Below are 23748 nucleotides of genomic sequence, written 5' to 3'. Positions count from 1 at the left end.
TTAATAATTTTACGTGTATTATTTAATGCGTAGTTCAATAGAATTTAATATTTTGCAAATTTTTTGAATGAACAAATTATTCATTATGTCAAGTAAAATAACTTACGGTCTACTTACAATACTTTTACATTTAATATTGTCCAGAAAATTACTTTATCAAATATTGATCGAATTATTTTTGACGCCAATGGACGAGCAATTTCCATATAACGGTCTTGCTCAAGGTTTGAGCAAGCCTAGTCTCAAGTTCGATAGACGTTAGTGTCTATTCCTACCTGTGTGTCTTACTGTAGATACTTGTGGCCAGATTTCAATAGCAAGTCTATTGCAGGCCTTGCACAAGAAATTTGTGCCAGATTATAATTCTGGAGGAAGACTACAGTTGAAAATAGTTGCGCACGGTTTGCTCAAGATCTGCTCAAGGCTTGAAATTGACCTTGAGCCTTAAGCAGATTTGAGCAAGTCACGCGTAAGTACCTGCCGTAAGTTACTGGTGCAAGAAATGTACCAGAAATTTTTCAACTGCACCATATCTAAGATGACTTCAATGTTCTTGTGTACAATGCCTTGAGCAAGTCATGCACGAGTCTTGATGACGATTTCTTGCTACAAGATCTTGCGCAAGACCCATACGTAGAAAAAGACACTAGTGACTAGGGGTTTTGTTCGAGGCACTGGCACCATAATCTTGCTCAAGCATATGTTACTTGGATAATCAGTCAATTTTTAGTGATCTGACCTAATATAAAAATAACGGGCATATCACATGACGGCTCTGTTGAGGATTATGAATAATGGCGCGTGGAATATGATTAAAAATTAAGTTTATTTAACAATCAATATAGAGTAATGTAATATCAAAAGTACAATACAGGTGTGAACGACACAATGCTAACCGATGGCTTATAGCTTTAGACTGACTCATCAAGCATTCTGTTCCGGATTATATACCCAAATACATTACAATAGAATATTCTGGAGTATACTAAGTACTCATGCACTTTTGGTATATCCAAAAGACTCTGAGTCATCAGAATAATTTCCTAGGACCTGAAAACGTCGACATCTGAAGAAAATTCGATTTTCAAAAATCGGGATGAAAACAATAACTTCTAAAAGGAAACTAAAAAAGTTTATTTAAATTCGTATTGATAATTGAAATCTTTTAATAGCAAAATGTATTGAGCTTATGAACAAATATTTTATTCTTATCATTATAAATGAAAATTCAATAACATTTTCACCAACTTGTGCACATGGGTTTTAATTTTGTAGCCAGAATAACATAACTATAGATGAATTCGAATATTAGAATTTTTATCATAAAATTCGCTCATAAAATAGCAAATACGCTTGTTTTTTTAAAACAGCTGTTTCGTCAATTTTCACTACCCTGAAAAAAAAACTGCATTAGAAATTATCTGCTAAACGTAAATTATGTTCTATATAGTTTACAATAGTAAAAAATTCTTTCATACTTTGAATCGGATATGTAGTACCATTGGCCAGGTGGAATCAGGTTTTTGTTCTCTTTATTTACAATATCTTCATTAGTATCATGGTGATTTTGATCTTCATCAATGTTTGGAATATTTTTTTTTATTAAGAACGACCATCTTGAATCGTTGAAATCTAATTTCTTCCGAGTCTGTATTAAATAAAATTATTAATTGTATGGATTGATCATATTTTTTATTATTTTTTTAGTGTTTAGGAGCCAAGAAAACTGTAAAATGTAAGAATAAGAATATTTTCAGCAATTAAGAATTATCATGAGCGATTGATAATTTTTGCACACCTCAAACGCGAAGCGGAGAGCTAGTGCTCTATTGTCGCAACATGCCAAAGTAGGGTTGCCGCTAACTTTTTAACTTCCCGTTAAGAAAATCTATGATGTTCGACAAATTCGGGAAGTTAATATTTTCACCCCGATTTTCAAAAATCGAGTTTTCATCAGATGTCAACGTTTTGAAGTCCTACACGGAAAAAAATAAATAGAACTGGCTACCATGTCAGATAGTAGTTAGTGCCACCTGTAGAAAAAAAAAATTGAGATAGCAGTAGGTCCTATCTACGTAGTACTGGCTACTTTCTACATTGTTCTCAGCGCTATGTCGGATGTTGCTCACTACTATCCTACATATTACACTCTTACATATTGCCCAGTTCTATGTACATAGCAGCCAGTCGTATGTCAGATAGCAAAGGTTACTTTTTAAACACCCGGGAAAAAATGATCAGACCTGATCAGACATGAACAGACATGAGTCTTCAGGCCTGATCAGACATGAAAAATGACCATGCCTGACCAGGCCTGATCAGGCGTGTTCAGGTCTGATCAGGTATGCTCATTCTGTTCATGCCCATCCGGGTAAAAAAATTATATAAAAAAAATGGCCCTACATAATTATATATAATTATGTTTAACTATATTCAATTATACATATATATAATTATTGCTATAAAAAAAAAAAATAAAAAATTCGGGCGTGTGCAGGATTTGAACCGTGGACCTTGCGCTCGAAAGTGTAACTCGCTACCCACTGACCTAAGAGATTTAGTTGAAAAGTAAGTTTCGTATGAACTCCAAGTAATAAAAATCTTATACGTGATAGATTCTTGGGCAACAAAATTTTAGATCTATGAGCAGACGTGAACAGCCATGAACAGACATGAACATATATGACCAGGCATGAACAGGCATGGACAGGTATGATCAGGCCTGAGCGTATTTAACGCTTCAGACATGAACAGGCATGACCAGGCATGGACAGGCATGATCAGACCTGGGCGTATTTAACGCTTCAGACATGAACAGGCATGACCAGGCATGGACAGGTATGATCAGGCATGAGCGTATTTAACGCTTCAGACATGACCGGGCATGAAAAGGCATGATCAGACCTGACTGTATTTAACGCTTCAGACATGAACAGGCATGATCAGGCCTGAGTGTATTCAACGCTTCAGACATGAACAGACATGAACAGGCATGGACAGGTATGATCAGGCCTGATCATGTCTAATTTCAGGCCTAATCATACATGAACAGGCATGATCAGGTCTAATTTCAGGCCTGATCATACATGAACAGGCATGGTCAGGTCTGATCATTTTTTCCCGGGCATATTACCCACTGCTATCTGCAGATAGCGCCTGCGTCTATGTCAACATATTGCTGGTTACTGTGTAACATAGTAGAGAGTTCTATGTAAGATAGCAATGAGTACTATCTGAGATATTTTTTTCCGTAAGGACTTGAATAATTTTTTTTAGGGATGGCGCTAGTATTTATTATTGACAACGAACAAATAAAATTATTATCATAACCAAATTAATTATGACTTATTCAACTACGTTTACGTATTTAAATATATAATTATTAATTATATATGATATTTTTTTTTATTTGTTTATATTTATTTATATTACGTATTAAAAAATACTATTACATCATATGAGTTCGTTAATTGCTGAACACTTAAATTTTAAATTTTATTTTATAAAATAAGTTTTTTTCATTCATGATAATAGATGTATTATAACAACAATTATTATACAATTACAATTATTAATTATAATTAATGAACACTTGAATTTTGAATTTTATTTTATAAATTAAGTTTTTTTCATTTACGGTAGTAAATTTATAATAATAATAATTTATAATAATAATAATTATAATTATATAATATGTATATAATTATAAATATATATATAATTACAATAATAATTATTATTATTATAAATTATTATTATTGTAAATAATTATTAATTATTATTATAAATTTACTACCGCAAATGAAAAAAACTTAATTTATAAAATAAAATTCAAAATTCAAGTGTTCATTAATTATAATTAATAATTGTAATTGTATAATAATTGTTGTTATAATAAATTTATTATCATGAATGAAAAAAACTTATTTTATAAAATAAAATTTAAAATTTAAGTGTTCAGCAATTAACGAACTCATATGATGTAATTGTATTTTTTAATACGTAATATAAATAAATATAAACAAATAAAAAAAAATATCATATATAATTACTAATTATATATTTAAATACGTAAACGTAGTTGAATAAGTCATAATTAATTTGGTTATGATAATAATTTTATTTGTTCGTTGTCAATAATAAATACTAGCGCCATCCCTAAAAAAAATTATTCAAGTCCTTACGGAAAAAAATATCTCAGATAGTACTCATTGCTATCTTACATAGAACTCTCTACTATGTTACACAGTAACCAGCAATATGTTGACATAGACGCAGGCGCTATCTGCAGATAGCAGTGGGTAATATGTTTAAAAAGTAACCTTTGCTATCTAACATACGACTGGCTGCTATGTACATAGAACTGGGCAATATGTAAGAGTGTAATATGTAGGATAGTAGTGAGCAACATCCGACATAGCGCTGAGAACAATGTAGAGAGTAGCTAGTACTACGTAGATAGGACCCACTGCTATCTCAAATTTTTTTTTCTACAGATGGCACTGACTACTATCTGACATGGTAGCCAGTTCTATTCATTTTTTTCCGTGTAGGAAGCTATTCTGATTATTTCCAGAATGATGTCCGTGTGTGTGTGTGTGTGTGTGTGTGTGTGTGTGTGTGTGTGTGTGTGTGTGTGTGTGTGTGTGTGTGTGTGTATGTATGTGTGTGGCCGGTCTATAACTTTTTAACTAATGAACCGATTTGTTCTTGCGGCAATCGAAAAAGCTTGTAGGCCATCAACTTTCCTGAAAATTTCAGATTATTTGATCCATTAAATTCGAAAATATTTGCGAATTACGAAAAAAAAAAATATTTTTATCAATTTCTCAGAAACGACTGTTACTAGCGACTTCAAATTTGAATCAGCTCTAGAATTCAATAAAACGCGTCGATTGCGATATTAAACGTTAAAATCCATAGATTAGTTGAAAAGATATCGGCGTTAAAAAGTTACAAAAATTACATTTTATGTTATTTTTTGCGGATAAATCATAATCTAATGTACCAAAATGTGCCCGAAATCATACCAACTCTTCGTCTTTATGGTCTCTTTCGATCATCATATGATGTCATTTAACTCGTTCTTTAATTTAAATCGTATCATCAAGAAAAAACTGAAAAAACAAAGTTTTTAATATTTCTCTCGGATATGTCATATATTATTGCTCTGATCTGAGTCAAAAATAATTTAAATCTCAATTTTGATCACAGACAATGATTTCTGCCTGAATACATTTATTTTATTGAACATAATCGGGAATTAAAATTTAAAAACCGCTTCTTCAGTAATGATTGGGACCAGGATTTTTGCTTTTATTTAAAAATAATGATTAATAATTAATGGTGTCAAATTTTGGAATGACAGTGGAAGTATTGGCCGTATAAAAAAATTTTTTAAATAAAAGTTGTAGGGAATTTTATTTTCTAGAGAAAATTTCTCTTATGATTTTTTTATACGACCAATATTTTCACCATAATTTCAAAATTAAGATTTTCATAATTAACAAAAATTTGAATAATTCATTATGAATCTCAATTTTGGAATTACGGTGAAAACATTGGTCGTATAAAAAAATCATAAGAGAAATTTTCTCTAGAAAATAAAATTTCCTACAACTTTTGTTCGAAAAGTTTTTTTATAAGACCAATATTTTCGCTGTAATATTAAACATTTGAGTAATGATTTTCGATTCTTAAATTTTCAAACTTTAGCATAAAACGTAACTTGTTAGAGCTTGAAAAGCTCATAAAAAAATGATTTCATGTAAAAGCATTTTCGAGCTCGAAAATATATTTACTCATCTTTTCGAGTTCCCTGAGCTCGAAAACAGCGGAAAATTTTGGGGCTGGCCAACCCACGCCCGATTTTTTTTAACGATATTTCGATTTAAAAAAAAACGTATACACTACCTTTACATATGCTACATAATGTCCGCCGTTAATAGTTCCACTGTGCTCTACTAATCCATAAAGAGAATATAATTTTTGTTTTGTATTATTTTTACAAACTGGAGCCAAATCCAGCAACATTGGAAAGGAAATGTGTTTGTCAGCTTTTTGATATCTATTGAACCTTTGAGATTGAAATCTTTTTAAATGAAGTATAAGAATTGCAGGTACTTGAGATATAAGATATTGCTTCGTACTTGGAGTGTAAACTATTTTTGGATCAGGAGTCTCTCCACACTTTGTTTTATTAATTCTATCAGTGCATACTTTACACTGAACTTTGTTATTATCTGTTAATAGTTCGAGTGCAGTAAATTGATTTAAACAAGACTCTATTGAAAAATTGTTACCGTCAGTTTGGTAATGTGTTAATGTTCGAAAAGTTGATTCTTCATCACTAACGGACGTATTCGACAGCTTTTGTGCTAATTCATTGATGTTATTCAAGACAGGGACATTAGTATTTTCTTCTTCACACAAGTTTTGCATATCAGGATTAAAATCGTAGTCCTTATTGGAATCCTCCAGCAAAGATTCATTAAGGCTGTCTGTTTCCAACTCTGGAGGAGTGTGGTCCGATTCTATTGTATCATCAATATGATTTTCCAAATCAACTTGAATCTTAGCATCCTTTTCTTCTTCAATTTTTAAATTAGAATAATCGTTTTCATTGTCATTATGATTACTAATCTGTTGAAATTGAAAATTTTTATGAAGATTATCGATTTCATTAACGCTAATAATATTACTCTGTCGATTATGTCTTCGGTTTTTTCTAGAAGCTAATTTTTCTTTTTTTAACTGATGCTTAGATTTTTTATTATTTGAAAAATATTTACTAGATGTTGTATCATCTCCATTGTCATTTCTTTGTTTGAAATTAGACTGTGGTTTATCCACCATGACAGGAAGACTAAGATCCATAAAAAATTCACTGCGTTTAGAAGAATTTAAACACTCAGTACATTGAATGGTTGACTCTAAAATCCCTTGAAATAAAGTGTCTACACCTAATAATCTAGAATTTGCTTGATTTCCGTAAAATTTTATATATGCTTTACTTACAGTGTCTATACTTTGTCTTTTTTGCTTATTCTCAAACCCGATTTGTTTTAAAATAACAGACTGATATCTTTGGAGATCTTCATTTCTAATTAACTCAAGTAAATGTCGGAGAAGTTCATGGGAATCATGTTGATTACCGTCCGTACAATTTGTTGTTTTTTTTTTAAGTGCGTTAAATAAAATAGATGGTTTATACGTTTCATTACCATTTGAATTTTGCATATCGGTTAAAGTCTTATGGAACGTAGCAGTAAAATTACTGCAACTATCTAACGTACTTTCAATTGGTGGTAAAGTATGAGCACTCACTTCGTTTTCGTCATCATTAACGGGAATTTTCAACTCACCGCCTGGAAGTATGAACTTTTCTCCTGGACTTATTAAATTTTCTAAAATTTTTACTAAACATGGTGTTTGGGCCAAACATTGCAATACTGCATTCAAAAAACACGTATTCCCTAAATTACTCAAACCTCTGACCCTAGAAAAGTTTTCAAGTGATTGGTCATTCTTATTATCAATAGGAGACGTAATGTAGCACTCCCGTGAGTTTGTTTCGCTCGGTTTAGATAAAGTATTAGAACGTGAACATGATTTCGATGTTGACAACACTTTCATAGATTCAATTATTTCATGTAATTGCTTTTTATTACCAGCATCAATAGAAATTTTACATTCATAACAAACAACATTCCAGTCCAGAACATTAACAGCTAGACAATGGGAGTCACTGTGGGGTTTTTTGTAATGCTCTTCCGCGTGGTTCTTCGCTGTTTCGCCACATGATTGATTGCCGCACTGCAGACAAATCAACAAAGACGACAATTTATCATTATCTACTTCAGTTGAATCAGAATGTAGATTATTGCATGCTGAACATTTAGTGTGAATTCCATCTTTTTTTAATATTTTACGGACAGATGATGCGTTGATAGATTTTGAAATATGTCGGCATGAATCTGCTAAAAAAGAAAATTTCATAAATGAACGTGTACTAATTAAGAAAAGCGATTTGGAAAAATTAAAAAAAAATTTTAATACTTTTTGACTCTTCCATAAACTTTAAATTCTCCTAATTTTTTAACATTCAGTCCTTTTGAAAAGTTTTAAATCTCTCCCCTGGTGGAAATTTTTCGGAGTTTTCTCTGAATAACTCTGAAAAAGTCTTTAGGACTTTAGAACTGAGTTTTTCAGAGAAAATTACGAAAAATTTCCACCAGGGCCGTTATTCAATAATTTTAGGAGATTAGAAGTTATTAAATTTTTTAAATACTTGACAATAATTTTTAACCATCAAATAATAGTCGAATTTTCAAAATGTTAAAAGACTTGGAACGGTTCCAAAATATAAAATTTTTTTTGAAGTTAAATAATTTTTAATCACAATAATAATGGAATTCCATTTAATACGGAGATTTAGAAGAATTCAAAATTAACAGTTTACAATTTTTGGATTTTTTGTCAACAAATAAATTATCAGAAAAAAAAAAAACCAAAAAAAAATGCACATGTAGAAAATTTAAAAGACCATAAGTGCAATTTTTTTTTTTTATAACTTGTGGTTTTTGAAGAAATCCAAAAATTATTAAAAGTCGGCTAACTTCAGTATCATAATTTTTAAATACTTTGAGATTTTTTTCGACAGTTAAATAATAATGAAATTTCGATTCATGGAGAGACTTACTGAAATTAAAAAATAGTAAATTTTTTGAGTACTTCCAGACACTTTTAAATCACTAAAGTAATCCCAGGTGGAAATTTTGGGGAGTTTTCTCTGAGAAATTTTGAATAAGTCTTTGTGATACTGAAGTTAGCCGACGTCTAATAATTTGTAGATTGTTTATCTCAAAATAAATTATGAAAAAAAAAATATTTGAAAAATATGCACTCTTAGATTTTTTAATTTTCTAAATGTGAATATTTTTTTTTTATCTTTAATAATTAATTTGTTTGAAAAAAATCTAAAAATTTTTTATTATTTGTCAGTTTTAGGATCATAAACGTTGAAAAAGTCTTTAGAACTTTAGAACTGAGTTTTTCAGAGAAAAATCCGATAAATTTCCACCAGGGAATATTTGGAACGATTTGAAATAATTAAAGTTCTGAAATACTTTCAAACTTTTTTCGATCGCTAAATAATACTGAAATTTTTATTCATGGAGATGCAGGAAGATTCAAAACTACTGTATTTTAAGGAATCCTTCCAAATATTTTTTAATTCTCATTGAGAATTCAGACAAATTAAAAAACAAAAATTTTTTCTAATCACTTTTCTTAATCAGGGATGGTAAAAAATAAAAATAATAAAAATAGAAGTGATAGTTCGAAAGCTAACCTGAGCTTATTCTCTCATTGACTGACTCAGATAAAATACTACTAATATCTGTTGCATCGGGTTGACGTTTTTTTTTGCCCATTATTAAATCTTTTATCATACAGTTGAAAAATGGTTACACGACAAAAAAATCTTCCAAAGTGATTTTTCTCTAGATTAGAAAAAAAAAACCTTTGAAAATTACGAGTGTGAATGTAGCAGACGTCAGACAAATTTAAAATTATACATAAATAGGGTAAATAAATAAACAAATAATTTTTATAAAAAATGCACTTATTAATTTAAAAATTTTTTAAATGCGCATTTTTTTTTAATTTTCTGTTATTAATTATTTACTCGATTTATTAATTATTCTAAATTTGTTTGATGCTTGCAACATTTACACTCATTTGAAAATTACCAATTCATAAAATCCATTGGGTAGTTTGAGGTTGTGTTATCACAGAGGTTAAGAATCCAATCACATGCAATTCTCTGGATTCTCCATGATAGCCACACTCTAAATATAGTTGCTCAACAAGTTCTGCAAATCTACTGCAGTCATCTGAATGTAATTTGACAGAAAAACTTGCCGTCAATTTAAACTGAAACTTTCAATCAACTTAACGTCATTGTTTGCTAGTAACACTTGTACCCCAATAGCACAGTTTGCTTTAGCAAAAGTTTCCTTGAATTTTTCGTCAAATGTCCGTCAACTTCAGACTTTTCCATTTTTGACGACAATTTATATACCACTTGCTGTACTATTTGACGTAAATTCACTGACCGAATTAGAAAGCACCCTAATAGCACAGCTTGCTTGAGCAAAAGTTTACTGTACAAAAGTTTCGTTGAATTTTTCTTCAAATTTCCGTCAACTTCGGACTTATCCATTTTTTACGACAAGTTGTATGCAATTTACTATTGAATTTGAGGTAAATTTACTGCCAGAATTAGAATGCAAATTCACTTCGAAAGTTGAATCGACAAAAGTTGTCTTTAATTTTCAGGCAAATTTTATGTCAATTTATCGTTAATTTGACTTAAAAAATTGTTAAGTATATTTTTACGCTCAAATTGTAGACAATTTTATGTATAAATTTGCTTACTTTCTGAAATGGTAAGAAAGAACATTACCGACCGTTTTTTCTCGTACAAGTTTACCTTAAAATTGAAGAAAAATGAACCGCAAATTTTTGGTTTCAACTTTTGCTGTGAAATTGTCTGCAAATTTGGGCAGCAGATTTCAGGTAATTTCAACATCAAATTACCGTCAATTTCAATGCAAAGTGGCTATTAGGGCAAATTCACTTCAAAAGTTAACGAAAAAAAATTTTTCGTAAATTTTCATGATACTGAAGTTGGCTAACGTTTCATAATTCTTGGAATTGTTCCGAAACGATTATAAAAAAAAATATTTAAAAAAATTGCACCGGTACTTTTATTAATTTTCTACATGTACATGTTTTTAGTTTATTTTTTTTTTTTGTAATTGATTTGTTAAAAAAAAAACCGAAAATTTTTGATTATCTTCTAACTTCAGGATCATAAATTTTCAGGCAAAATTTTACATCAATTTATAGTTAATTTGGCTTGAAAAATTGATGTAAAACTTTGCCTGAAAATTGACGAAAAATTTTTTCTAGTCAACTTTTGAAGTGAATTTGCATTCTAATTTGGGTAGTAAGTTTACGTCAAATTGTGTAGCAAGTGGTATATAAATTGTTGTTAAAAAAGGAAAACTCCGAAGTTGATGGAAATTTGACGAAAAATCCAAGGAAACTTGTGCGAAAGCAAACTGTGCCATTAGGGTGCAGTCAAAATTTGGGCGAATACTCGACTCTACTCAAAATTTCTTTATTCAAGCACAAAGACGACATCTACACTCAGTGGCAACCGTATTCAATGACAACTGTGCTCCAATATATCAAGGTTACTAGAATAGGGAGGTTGGGTCAACCATTATCCCAATGTTAAATTTTGTCGCTGGTCCCTTTCTAGGGATAAATGCTGGTCTACCAATCAGCTTTCCCGAAGCATTTGGATGAATTTTCAATACTCTACAGAGATTTGATCTGTGCTCTATAGGTAATTAAAAGTAAAAACCAAGCGCGATAGATAAGAAGCAGCAAATGGTAATATTTTTATATATTAAATTCGAAAACTAAATGCCGCTGATTTATATAAAAAGTGTAGGGAAAATGTTTCAATAGAAAATAATTATTTTCAAATTTAATTTTGCAAAACTTTGCAATCAACTAAACTAAATTTGTAAAGAAACATGGAGCTAGAATATGATCGTTCGAAAATTTTCAGCAAAAGAACTTTTTTTTTTTAATGTGGTTTTTTTAACTCAAAATAAGTTACTAACTAGAAATTTTCATGAAAACAAAATTTTATAAAACTTCTTGGACAACGATTATTTCATATTAAAATGAAATTAAAATTAAAAATTTCAATCAAAATTAAGTCTTTTATACAAGCGAAAATTCTACGTTGATTAATTTTATGTGAATTTACAAAATTGAAAAACGTCAAATCTGATTAAAAAAAAAATTTATTTGCAGCATAAGCCAGTGAGTCCTGATTTTCTATAGATTTTTTTAGACGTTAATCCTCTAGCTAAAACTACTGTCTCGATCGAATTTTCGAGTCTGGAGACATCAGAGATGTCGTTTGGAAGAACGCTAGCATATGAACGTAGGGGAAAAATAAATTTTTAACTTCCCGCTCAGAAAATTATATATATTAAAAAAAAAGGGAAGTGTTACGTTCTGGCTTTAATTATATTTAAATAAAAATTTTAAAATTTCTTTTGATAATATATAATAAAACTTTGGTGAAGAAAAATTCCTCATCAAAGTAACTACAGTAGATAAGCGATTTCCGCGAACACCGTCGTGGCCCGTAGTCTAAACTCATGACGAGGCATGAGACCCAGACCTCGGCGACGTTCGCTAGGGTAACCTGAGATGCGACGTTGGACAATTTATAATTTTATAATTTTCTGTACTGGATCTGCGGAGACAGAACAGGCAGTCAGCCGACGAACATCTAAGTCACCGGATCTCGGTCCGGTGACTGACTGACTCAACCTAATATTTTATTAATTAAAAGATACCTCATTTTAGTAAATGTGGTGTACCATTTATTATGTAACCCTACCCGGGAAAAAATCACCATGCATGATCATGCAGGATTCATGCATGATTCGTGCCTGATCGTGCATGATTTATGCATAATTCAGGCTTGATCCTGCATGACTCATTCATGGCCAGGCATGACTCATTCGTGATCAAGCATGATCATGCATGACTCATTCTAGATCAAGCTTGTACATGCATTAAGTTTGAAATAATTGTATCCAGAGATATTATCCATCAGGAAAGGTCATGTTTGAGCATGCTCTATTATGCATGACCATGCATGGTTCATACTTAATCGTGCATAACTCATTCATGGCCAGACATGACTCATTGGTGATCAAGCATGATCATGCATGGCTCATTCTAGATTAGACTTGCTCATAACTTACGTTATGAATAATTGTCTACAGAGATATTATTTATCAGGAAAGATCATGATTGAGCATGCTCTGTCATGCATGACCATGCATGGTTCATACTTGATAATGCATAACTCATTCATGGCCAGACATGACTCATTGGTGATCAAGCATGATCATGCATGACTCATTCTAGATTAGACTTGCTCATAACTTACGTTATGAATAATTGTCTACAGAGATATTATTTATCAGGAAAGATCATGATTGAGCATGCTCTGTCATGCATGACCATGCATGGTTCATACTTGATAATGCATAACTCATTCATGGCCAGACATGACTCATTGGTGATCAAGCATGATCATGCATGACTCATTCTAGATTAGACTTGCTCATAACTTACGTTATGAATAATTGTCTACAGAGATATTATTTATCAGGAAAGGTCATGATTGAGCATGCTCTGTCATGCATGACCATACATGGTTCATACTTGATCATGTATAACTCATTTGTGATCAAGCATGATCATGCATGATTCATTCTAGATCAGGCTTGCTCATGACTTACGTTAGAAATCATTGTATATCGAGTTTTTTATATATAGTGGAAACCCATTTAAATATAGTGGAAACCTAAACATGCAAACCTCTCAATAAGACAATTTATAGATAAATTGAGAAAAATATAGATAGCCCGAACTGGGAATCGAACCCAGACCAATTCGGTATCGCGCCGAGTGCTCTACCAGTTGAGCTATCCGGCACTATACAATATTCCATTCAATTTGATCTATAACTTATTAAGCCACACCGTCCATCGTACGGTAATACACCATTTAAATATAGTGGAAAACTAAACATATTAATGGTTAAATAAATAAAAAAACAATTTGTATTCATAAATATTAATTGTTTGATGCATTAAGTGAATAATATGTTAAAAACAGTTTTTAATGAAAGTTCAAAATAAAAGAACCAATGAAAATTGATAAATTACTCTCTATCATTTGTATAATACGATTAATTATATACCTTAGTTTCTAATACTTACAGCAACATCTTTCAAATAAATAAGCTATGGGAATGCATGTGCATGCATAATAACGCGTGCTCATGTATGGGAATGCCTGATCGTATTTTTCATAAGCAGCCAATATTCAAATACGACCAAACGTCCTCGAGAGGAATCACAGATTATAAAATTATATGCCTGCTCAGGGAAGATCATGCATGATAATGTATGGTTATGCATAATAATGTATGGTCATGCATGATCATGCCTGAGCAGGCTTAAATCTCATGCATGATCAGGCCTGAATTTTGGCCAGACATGAACAGGCATGATTTTGCATGAGAAGTCATGATCGTGCCCAGTCATGCATGATCAGACCTGGATTTTGGCCAGGCATGATCATGCATGACCATACATTATTATGCATAACCATACATTATCATGCATGATCTTCCCTGAGCAGGCATATGATTTTATAATCTGTGATTCCTCTCGAGGACGTTTGGTCGTATTTGAATATTGGCTGCTTATGAAAAATACGATCAGGCATTCCCATACATGAGCACGCGTTATTATGCATGCACATGCATTCCCATAGCTTATTTATTTGAAAGATGTTGCTGTAAGTATTAGAAACTAAGGTATATAATTAATCGTATTATACAAATGATAGAGAGTAATTTATCAATTTTCATTGGTTCTTTTATTTTGAACTTTCATTAAAAACTGTTTTTAACATATTATTCACTTAATGCATCAAACAATTAATATTTATGAATACAAATTGTTTTTTTATTTGTTTAACCATTAATATGTTTAGTTTTCCACTATATTTAAATGGTGTATTACCGTACGATGGACGGTGTGGCTTAATAAGTTATAGATCAAATTGAATGGAATATTGTATAGTGCCGGATAGCTCAACTGGTAGAGCACTCGGCGCGATACCGAATTGGTCTGGGTTCGATTCCCAGTTCGGGCTATCTATATTTTTCTCAATTTATCTATAAATTGTCTTATTGAGAGGTTTGCATGTTTAGGTTTCCACTATATTTAAATGGGTTTCCACTATATATAAAAAACTCGATATACAATGATTTCTAACGTAAGTCATGAGCAAGCCTGATCTAGAATGAATCATGCATGATCATGCTTGATCACAAATGAGTTATACATGATCAAGTATGAACCATGTATGGTCATGCATGACAGAGCATGCTCAATCATGACCTTTCCTGATAAATAATATCTCTGTAGACAATTATTCATAACGTAAGTTATGAGCAAGTCTAATCTAGAATGAGCCATGCATGATCATGCTTGATCACCAATGAGTCATGTCTGGCCATGAATGAGTTATGCACGATCAAGTATGAACCATGCATGGTCATGCATAATAGAGCATGCTCAAACATGACCTTTCCTGATGGATAATATCTCTGGATACAATTATTTCAAACTTAATGCATGTACAAGCTTGATCTAGAATGAGTCATGCATGATCATGCTTGATCACGAATGAGTCATGCCTGGCCATGAATGAGTCATGCAGGATCAAGCCTGAATTATGCATAAATCATGCACGATCAGGCACGAATCATGCATGAATCCTGCATGATCATGCATGATCATGCATGATCATGCATGGTGATTTTTTCCCGGGTCAGCGGCATTTTATGGTATCATCTTGTCCAAATACGGGATTTTCTCAGAATTAAATGCTATACAAAAGTGCCGATTGTCGCGAAGTCGTAACTCATACTGGTGGGGTAGTACGGACCGCTAAACTGAATTTTTTCATAGGATTCTTATTTTTTCTCTCACTATCTCATAAACAACAAGACCTACAGAAAAAATGTTACTGACAATTTTATAGGAAATTCAATTTTCTACAATAAAAGTCTTTAGCACCGAATCACTAAGATTGATATTTGCTGAGATATTAGTCAAATAAAAAATTAATGTTCTCTAAGATTTGAAATTTTATGAAATTCAATGCTATACGTAAATTTCAATGACTAATATAAGCTTAATCAGTACATTATGTTCGGAATTATTTGAAAAATAAAATTTATGAAAAAAGTTTTTTTCGAATAACTTCGAACTTACTTCATAGATTGATTCCAAAATCTAATTAGCTCAAAAACTCTATAAGCCACATCAAATGCAACTACAACAATTAAAATTGAATCATTTGTTCAAGAGATATCGTTGACTAAAACATTTCAAGAAAGTGTTTTTTTTTTCGAATAAAATCAAAAACGTTCAATTGATTATTTCAAAAAAACTTTAAGCTTAAGAGACTAAAAAACTGCGTCGAATGTCACATTAGACGTCAAAATCGGTCTATTAGTTCAAAAGATATCGGCGATGAAATATTTAAGTAATATTGTCGACAAAATATATGAAAAATCACTGTTTTTTACATGATTCTGAAGTTAGCAGACAATTAAAAATTTTCAGATTTTTTTTCGACAAGTAAATTTGAATAAAAAAAAAAACTAAAATTATGCACATGTAGAAAATTTAACAGACTATAAGTGCAATTTTTTCAAATATTTTTTTTCTTTTAATTTATCGTTTTTTAAAAAATCCAAAAATTATTAAACGTCGGCTAACTTCAGTATCATGTTTTTTACACCTCTTAGATATTTTGTCATTAACGCTTTGATTTGATTCAACTCATCGAACTTTCTATTTTAATCGCATTTGGCTGTCTGAACCGGCTTGAAACCCGACTTCAACTAAAAAAAAATAAAAAACTACCTTTTTTTTTAAGTCTACAGAGCCATTAATATTCTGTTCATTCAATATTTATTACAATATTTTGAATGAACTTTATAAAGCATATGAACTAATTTTTTATAATTTTTATTCAGTCCGTCATCATTTATTGTAGGAATTTTCATACAGAAGTATCCTATTATTGATTTCATTTTTCCTACAAGCAAAACTACCCGGATAAAAATTATTGTGCATGAATGTATTATTAAACATGATACCGTATTTTCTGTACCATGCATGATCCCGTCGTTTTTTAATTTTTTTTAGGCTGGGCCGTACTAAACGAATTTTTGAATTTTACTTTTCTTTTAATTTATTAATCAATTGTTATCACATAATTTTTATAGCTTCCGAAAAAATGTGAAAGACAAACTTTTTCGGAAGGTTTTCATCATTCGAGTGACGTAATTATTCAAAATGTAATTAGAAAAGTAAAATACTCCCGACCCTTAAGAATTATATGAAAGTTTTGAATACTAAAGTACCCTGATAGCCAAGTTAGCCGCAACTTGTCGACAACCTACTGCCGCAACCTGTCGCCAAGTTGGCCGCAAAAGTTGACATTTCCATAAGTTGGCGGCAACTTTCCGAGAAACTTGTCGACAACTTTCAGCTCGTGTAACTGTTGCCGACAACTTGACTGTAAGTTGCTCAGAAACTTGGTGACAGGTTGCGGCAGTAGATTGCCGCCAAGTTTCTGAGCAATTTGTTACCAACTTGTAGTCAACAGTTACACAAGCTGAAAATTGTCGACAACTTGTCGTCCAGTTAGTTGTAACTCATGTACACCAACTTTCTGATCAGAAACTCTGGCTATCAGGGTAACGGCATCTAACAGATGTAACAAAATTGGAGAACTGTTTACTACTATCGGTATTGAAAATCACGGAACGATCAACCATCGCTCTGAAATGTTACAGACACACACGATATTATGGTAGTGTTTTCATAGAAAAAAATGACATGCAATGAAAAAAGGGACCAGCGACACAAACTTGTCCCAACCTCCCTATTCTAGTAACCTTGCAATATATATTTATAATCATCTCATCCCCAAGTGGCCAAATGTTAACTTTTTCGTATCGAAAAAGTTAACAAAAAAAATGTTAACATTTATATTGAGATGTAAAAAGGCAAATTTTTATCAACAAATATCACTACTAATGTCCAGCAAAATGTTAACTTTTTTCTGTCTCAAAAAGATAACTTTTTGGTAACAAATTGTTAACTATTTATTGACATTTTCATAACTTAATGTTGACATTTTTCAACTTTTTGTTAACAAATCACAATGTGTTTTTGGTTACCAAAAACATAACAAATTGTTAACTTTTTATTGGTAACAAGTTGATGGAAAAAAGTTGACTTTAATTTAACAAATCAGTCTTATTTTAGTTGATTTAATGTTAACAATTTTAAGGATCATTAGAGGTTAGGGGTAGTATAAACCGCGGGAAATTTGAAAATTTACAAATAAACAAACATAAATTCTAAAAATATTCTATCATGAAATGAAATATTTATTTTTTCTTGTTTATATACATATATTAAACAAGAAAAAATAAATATTTCATTTCATGATAGAATATTTTTAGAATTGTGTTTATATTTATTTGTAAATTGTAATCACTCGCAGTTTATTGTGACAAATATACAATTTTTTATAATTGGAATGCTTAAATTTATTAACAATTTCTTTACAACATTCATAGGTTTTATATTAATAACAATAATAGTAATAATAATTGTGAGCTTAATATCAAGACTAGTTGTTGTGACTAGCGCACTGGTGACACTAACTTATAGTTTTATTTTTATCTGATAAGCTTACTTTTATGTTTTGAGATCATTAATTTAGGCTTAGAGAACAGAAAACTCTTTATACTATTAAAAAAAAGTTTTTTGAAAACAACTTGTAAATATAAAGATCGTAACTACAAATTATTTGGCAACTTTTTGCTTTTTGACAGAACCATTTGTAGGATCGGTATTCTTATTGGCTCGGTCACTACCGCGTTGAAACCAGGCTTTCATTTGATGTTCAACATCAGGTTTTGTAACGTTCAAAGTGCTTAATAAAATTTCTAAAAAAGAAAAAAAACGAAGAAAAATTAATGAACATAATAATTTAAATACAGCATTTATTTATAGCTTGTTTGGTTGTAAATTATTTTACTTTGACAGTAGAAAGATCAATCAAAGGCTTCAAAAAGCAAGTTATTGCTAGAACTTGAAGAGTAGATACCTTGCTTAAAAAATCTCATAGAATCCAATAGATTCTCATGAATTCCTAGAGAGATTTTATAAGAATAAATTTGTTCTATGAGAAGTGCTATAGTTAAGTATAGGGCCTTATACTTACAGCTATGAGAATCTATCGGATTTTTTAAGCAGGATAGTTAATCTTACAATATTATTTATCGCTCTATTACCACTAATAATTTCTACGAAGAAACATGCTGAGATTTTAATCTCACTGTGTAATCCGGACCATGTCACTTGTTTTGCCAACTCATCAGAAATGAATGATTCCAATGCAAAACGAGTGGCTTTTTGTACATTGCGACCACCAGCTTTCCGTATCATGTCTTTCTGTAATATTTTTATGATAGTTATTCAAAAATTATGAAATATCAACAGCTAATTAGTACTTACAAATTCATTTTGCATAGAAACATTGTTCTTGAGACTATGATTGAAGTTTGCGTAAAAGTTCGTCAGTCGCTTCACGTGTGATTTTATGTTTAACATGCCACTCTTTTATGAACTCAGTAAGAATCGAATCATTATCACCACTAGCAACTTGATTGTTCACATGGAAATTAAGTAACTAATACTCTGATCGGGTTACTGGTTGATCAAAAAAGTTAAGCCCATCAATCAATGGCAAAGGCTCATCATTAGCTTGATCGACAGCTCCTGAAAAACGGCTAGGATCATCTGAAACGTCTGAATCGCGGCTACTGTTATCGTCGTCATGGTCGTTGTCGTTATTGTTATTGTTGTAAATATTAATGTTAGTGTTATTATTATTATTATTATTTAAGTTAGATAACAAATATTCCAGTGCAAGTATTTGTTGCGTACGTCGTTTTAGTTGTCGTGGTCCAAGCAAATCAAGCGGTTTTCGTATCCGCTGTCGAAAATTTTCCATACTTATATATAAAATTTTACCTTTTATGAACCGTTGAGTATTGTTAATCAATAGCTATAAATTATATTATAAATTATTTCACAGTAATTAAAAGACAAAATAATATTAGGTTATGTTGTTCACATCACACTCGAGCGTTTATATATATATATATATATCCGAAATGGCGGCTTGTACAGCGTTTACCGCCTTTTTTGTGGTTGAAAACATCTAAATGTCAACAAATTGATAACAAAATGAAATACTATAATATTAGCAAAATGTTAACCCAAAATTGTTAGTAAAATGTTAACAATAAAATGCTATCTTTTGAATAATACTAAAAAGTCAACATATATGTAACATTTTAGCGATGATAAATTATCAACATTAAATTGGTAACTTTTATTTATCTCTAAAAAGTCACCATTTATAACTACATTTTATGGTAACATTTTGCTAACATTTTCATATTATATTTTGTTAACATTTTTATGTTAACTTTAAGACAACTTTTAAAAGTTATCTTTTTCAAAAGTACTTTTTGTTACCATTTTGATAACATTTAGAAATAGCAAAAAGTTGACTTGGAATAGATAACTAAAAGCCAACAAAAAGCTGAGCTGGCCACTTGGGTCTATATTAAGTTTACTCAAAGTCCGTTGTACAGTGCAGCCAGATCACAGACGAGAAGTTCCCCTTCCTTCGCAATATTTTTAAAATTGCACGCCCCGAACGCGAAGCGGCGAGGTTGTGCTTTATAACGGACCTGTCAAGGTCACTTGACTTTTCCTCATTAAACTGTATATATTATTTTTATGTCACACTCACACGTTATAAAATGCACATTAACCTAAAGAGGAAGCACTATTTAATAAGACTGATACTTTCATTAAGTTAGTCGATACGTATTATAATAAAAAAAAGTTCAATAAAAAATATGTATCGTGGAAGTCGCCCTGTTGAAACAATCTCATAGATTCCCATAAAAAAATATTTACCCTAGAAATTTAATGAGAAATAGCAGTGTATTTGGCACTGAAATTCCTCATAGTTTCTCATAGAACGATTGTATGAGAAAAAACGCAAAACTCTTATTTTTTATTCAGTTCTCATAAAATCTGATAAAATTTTTATAAGAAATTTAGAATGTTTTGTATGTTTATGATATTTTATGAGACATGAAATCATAAGCAGAGCAGTCTATCATTTCAAGCGATTTTGAATAATCTTATGCGATTGAAAGGTATTTTCGTCTTATAATTAAATGAGAAAATATTAATAATCGACTGCGATTTTCCTATAAGGTTTTATGTGGAAATAGTACACTGAGAAAATAATTTTCTCCTGACAACTAAATTTTAGTTATGACAAGAAAATGATTTGGTTGCCCGCATTGCCAATCATATATTTGGTTATTTTAACTAAATATTTGATAATCAACCAACAAAACTAGTTATTGGAAACTATAAAATATTTAGTAAAGATAATTACGTGTTTAGTAGAAAGCATAAAATCAAATTAATTACCTGTAGAGTTTATAAAGTAGTCATAATGAAATATATGAGTGATCTTTAGAGAATGTGTTATTAATAATAATTGAATATTATTTTAAAATGACAGAATATTTATTTAACAGTTAAATAAATGCATATTCGAAAGAATAATTTATTTCCTTGCCACTTATTTTTTTTCGTACTATGACAAATTTGTTCAGAAAAAACATTAATATTAAACATTAATGTCATAGTCTAATACAGGATACCACTAGAATTAAAAATTTTCAGCGGATAATCCGTCCTATGGGGTACCATCAGAAAAGCCTAACAATAAAAGTGGCTAAAGAGCAATGTGGCTAAATGTAAACCGGCTAAAAGAGAAGTTGGCTATAGCCAACTTATAAGTTATATAGTGGAACCATAAGAAATGTACAAATTATTAATCGCTCAACCTATCATTGTGGCTAAATGTTAACCGTAGCCAATCACAAATGTTATACATAGAAAAGCGGCAACATATTAAAGTGGCGACATATATTGTAGATACACATACAATTGGTTTCATAGCCATTGAGGCCCTATATCAGTCCGGCTAAGTTTCATTTCGTCCATATATTCTCAAAATTGACTGTCGGTATAAAATCACCCGTCGATATCAAAAATTTCAGTCAGTAATAGAGAAAGTATGAAAATTAGAGAACACTGTAAAAATTTAAACAAAGAAAGAAAATTTGATTTTAATAGTAAGCTTTATAAAGTAAAGTTCAATAAATTGAAATAATTATAAACATTCTGTAGACAGAAAAGAGAAAATGATATATTGTATTATACCCCCCGAATATCAATAAACGAAAGCAAAATAATTTTGATATTTATATTTTTCAAATTAATTTTTAATTGTATAGTTTTCTCATATTGATTATATTCCATAGAGCTTAGCTGTTTAGATTTTGATTATAAAATTATATGATGCCAAACAAAAATTTAGATTTATTTTTTTGATTAACCAGCTTTAATTTTATTATATTCATTTAGAAAAAAATTTTCTTATAACATGTATGCTACAGTCGTTGACATAAAAAACTAGCAACTTTCTAAGCTGAATGTAATTAAAGACTACACATCGATTTATTAATGATTAAAAATTATTAATCTTATGATAAAAAATACATAGTTGAGTCCACAAAACAATATTTTCTTTTCCCACTACTTGGCTTTGATTGTAGATATACATTTGCATTAATTAGACACAAATATAATTCAGTGCGCAAAGAGATGTGACTTTTCCCCGCCTCTTATCCACAATTATGCACTTGATGCAAATGTATATCTACTATCAGAGCCAAGTAGTGGGAGAAATAAATATTCTTTTGCGGACTCAACTATGTATTTTTGATTATAAGATTAATAATTTTTAATCATTAATAAATCGATTTGTAGTCTTTAATTACATTCAGCTTAGAAAGTGGCTAGTTTTTAATGTCACCGACTGTCGCATACATGTTATAAAAAAATTTTTTTTAAATGAATATAATAAAATTAACGCTGGTTATTGAAATAATTAAATCTTAATTTTTATTTCAACCATTATATATTTGCATGAACTACAATATATTTATAATTTATAATGTATTCATAATTACCTCAAAAATGTGTAATTTATCTACTTTTTACTCTTTTCTTAGTTAAAATGATTAAAAAGTAGTTCACGATAATTATCACGTGAATTTTAATTTGTTTATGATATTCAAGTTAGCCGACGTTTCATAATTTTTGGACTTTTCTCGTTGCGAAAAATCTAAAAAAAAATTATTTCTTAAAATTGCACCTACACATTTTTTAATTATCTACAACCTGTTTTTTTTCGGTTAGTTTTCTCTTTTCTGTCTACAGAATGTTTATAATTATTTCAATTTATTGAACTTTACTTTATAAAGCTTACTATTAAAATCAAATTTTCTTTCTTTGTTTAAATTTTTACAGTGTTCTCTAATTTTCATACTTTCTCTATTACTGACTGAAATTTTTGATATCGACGGGTGATTTTATACCGACAGTCAATTTTGAGAATATATGGACGAAATGAAACTTAGCCGGACTGATATAGGGCCTCAATGGCTATGAAACCAATTGTATGTGTATCTACAATATATGTCGCCACTTTAATATGTTGCCGCTTTTCTATGTATAACATTTGTGATTGGCTACGGTTAACATTTAGCCACAATGATAGGTTGAGCGATTAATAATTTGTACATTTCTTATGGTTCCACTATATAACTTAGCCAACTGCTCTTTTAGCCGGTTTACATTTAGCCACATTGCTCTTTAGCCACTTTTATTGTTAGGCTTTTCTGATGGTACCCGTCCTATGAATGGCAGTGTTACCAGATGGACTCATCTACTTTCCCCTAAACGCCCGCGTAAAATCCCCTAGATTGAAATAAAATCCCCTAAATTAAATGACTGAAATTACCAG

The 23748-nt window shown here is 30.6% G+C and overlaps 2 protein-coding genes across 9 annotated transcripts; both read right to left on the bottom strand.

The window, feature by feature from the left end:
- Positions 1-807: 807 nt before the first annotated feature.
- Positions 808-9889, bottom strand: LOC130678307 (ubiquitin carboxyl-terminal hydrolase 16). 5 transcript variants are annotated; one of them, XM_057485459.1, is made up of 5 exons: positions 9753-9889; positions 9353-9503; positions 5914-7979; positions 1479-1648; positions 808-1393 (listed from the first exon to the last, which is right to left on the bottom strand). In XM_057485459.1, the coding sequence occupies exons 2-5, from the start codon at positions 9450-9452 to the stop codon at positions 1321-1323; spliced, it is 2409 nt and encodes an 802-aa protein (XP_057341442.1). In that variant the 5' UTR covers positions 9453-9503; positions 9753-9889; the 3' UTR covers positions 808-1320. The 5 variants fall into 5 exon arrangements, with proteins under 5 accessions (XP_057341442.1, XP_057341441.1, XP_057341443.1 ...); XM_057485458.1 differs by lacking the exon at positions 9753-9889 and having other exon boundaries at positions 9353-9656; XM_057485460.1 differs by lacking the exon at positions 9753-9889 and having other exon boundaries at positions 5914-7976; positions 9353-9656.
- An 8405-nt stretch (positions 9890-18294) lies between these two features.
- Positions 18295-20109, bottom strand: LOC130678310 (uncharacterized). 4 transcript variants are annotated; one of them, XM_057485470.1, is made up of 4 exons: positions 19812-20109; positions 19293-19586; positions 19070-19229; positions 18295-18721 (listed from the first exon to the last, which is right to left on the bottom strand). In XM_057485470.1, the coding sequence occupies exons 2-4, from the start codon at positions 19386-19388 to the stop codon at positions 18579-18581; spliced, it is 399 nt and encodes a 132-aa protein (XP_057341453.1). In that variant the 5' UTR covers positions 19389-19586; positions 19812-20109; the 3' UTR covers positions 18295-18578. The 4 variants fall into 4 exon arrangements, with proteins under 4 accessions (XP_057341453.1, XP_057341454.1, XP_057341452.1 ...); XM_057485471.1 differs by having other exon boundaries at positions 19293-19567; XM_057485469.1 differs by having other exon boundaries at positions 19293-19556.
- Positions 20110-23748: the final 3639 nt, after the last annotated feature.

The sequence above is a fragment of the Microplitis mediator genome, chromosome 1, assembly GCF_029852145.1.
Source record: "Microplitis mediator isolate UGA2020A chromosome 1, iyMicMedi2.1, whole genome shotgun sequence".
NCBI classification, from domain to species: domain Eukaryota; kingdom Metazoa; phylum Arthropoda; class Insecta; order Hymenoptera; family Braconidae; genus Microplitis; species Microplitis mediator.
The sequence above is the reverse complement of the archived record's forward strand: the minus strand, read 5'-3'. Positions and strand labels throughout refer to the sequence as shown.

Excerpts from the sequence above, each read along its gene's own strand:
- LOC130678307 (XM_057485459.1), bottom strand. The coding sequence starts at position 9,452 with ATGATAAAAGATTTAATAATGGGCAAAAAAAAACGTCAACCCGATGCA. Across the intron at positions 7,980-9,352 it reads CAATGAGAGAATAAGCTCAG|CAGATTCATGCCGACATATT; the intron begins GTTAGCTTTCGA and ends TTTCTTTTTTAG. Across the intron at positions 1,649-5,913 it reads ATTATGTAGCATATGTAAAG|ACTCGGAAGAAATTAGATTT; the intron begins GTAGTGTATACG and ends TATTTAATACAG.
- LOC130678310 (XM_057485468.1), bottom strand. The coding sequence starts at position 19,388 with ATGTTAAACATAAAATCACACGTGAAGCGACTGACGAACTTTTACGCA. Across the intron at positions 19,230-19,292 it reads TTTCTATGCAAAATGAATTT|AAAGACATGATACGGAAAGC; the intron begins GTAAGTACTAAT and ends AAAATATTACAG. Across the intron at positions 18,722-19,069 it reads CTTCGTAGAAATTATTAGTG|AAATTTTATTAAGCACTTTG; the intron begins GTAATAGAGCGA and ends TTTCTTTTTTAG.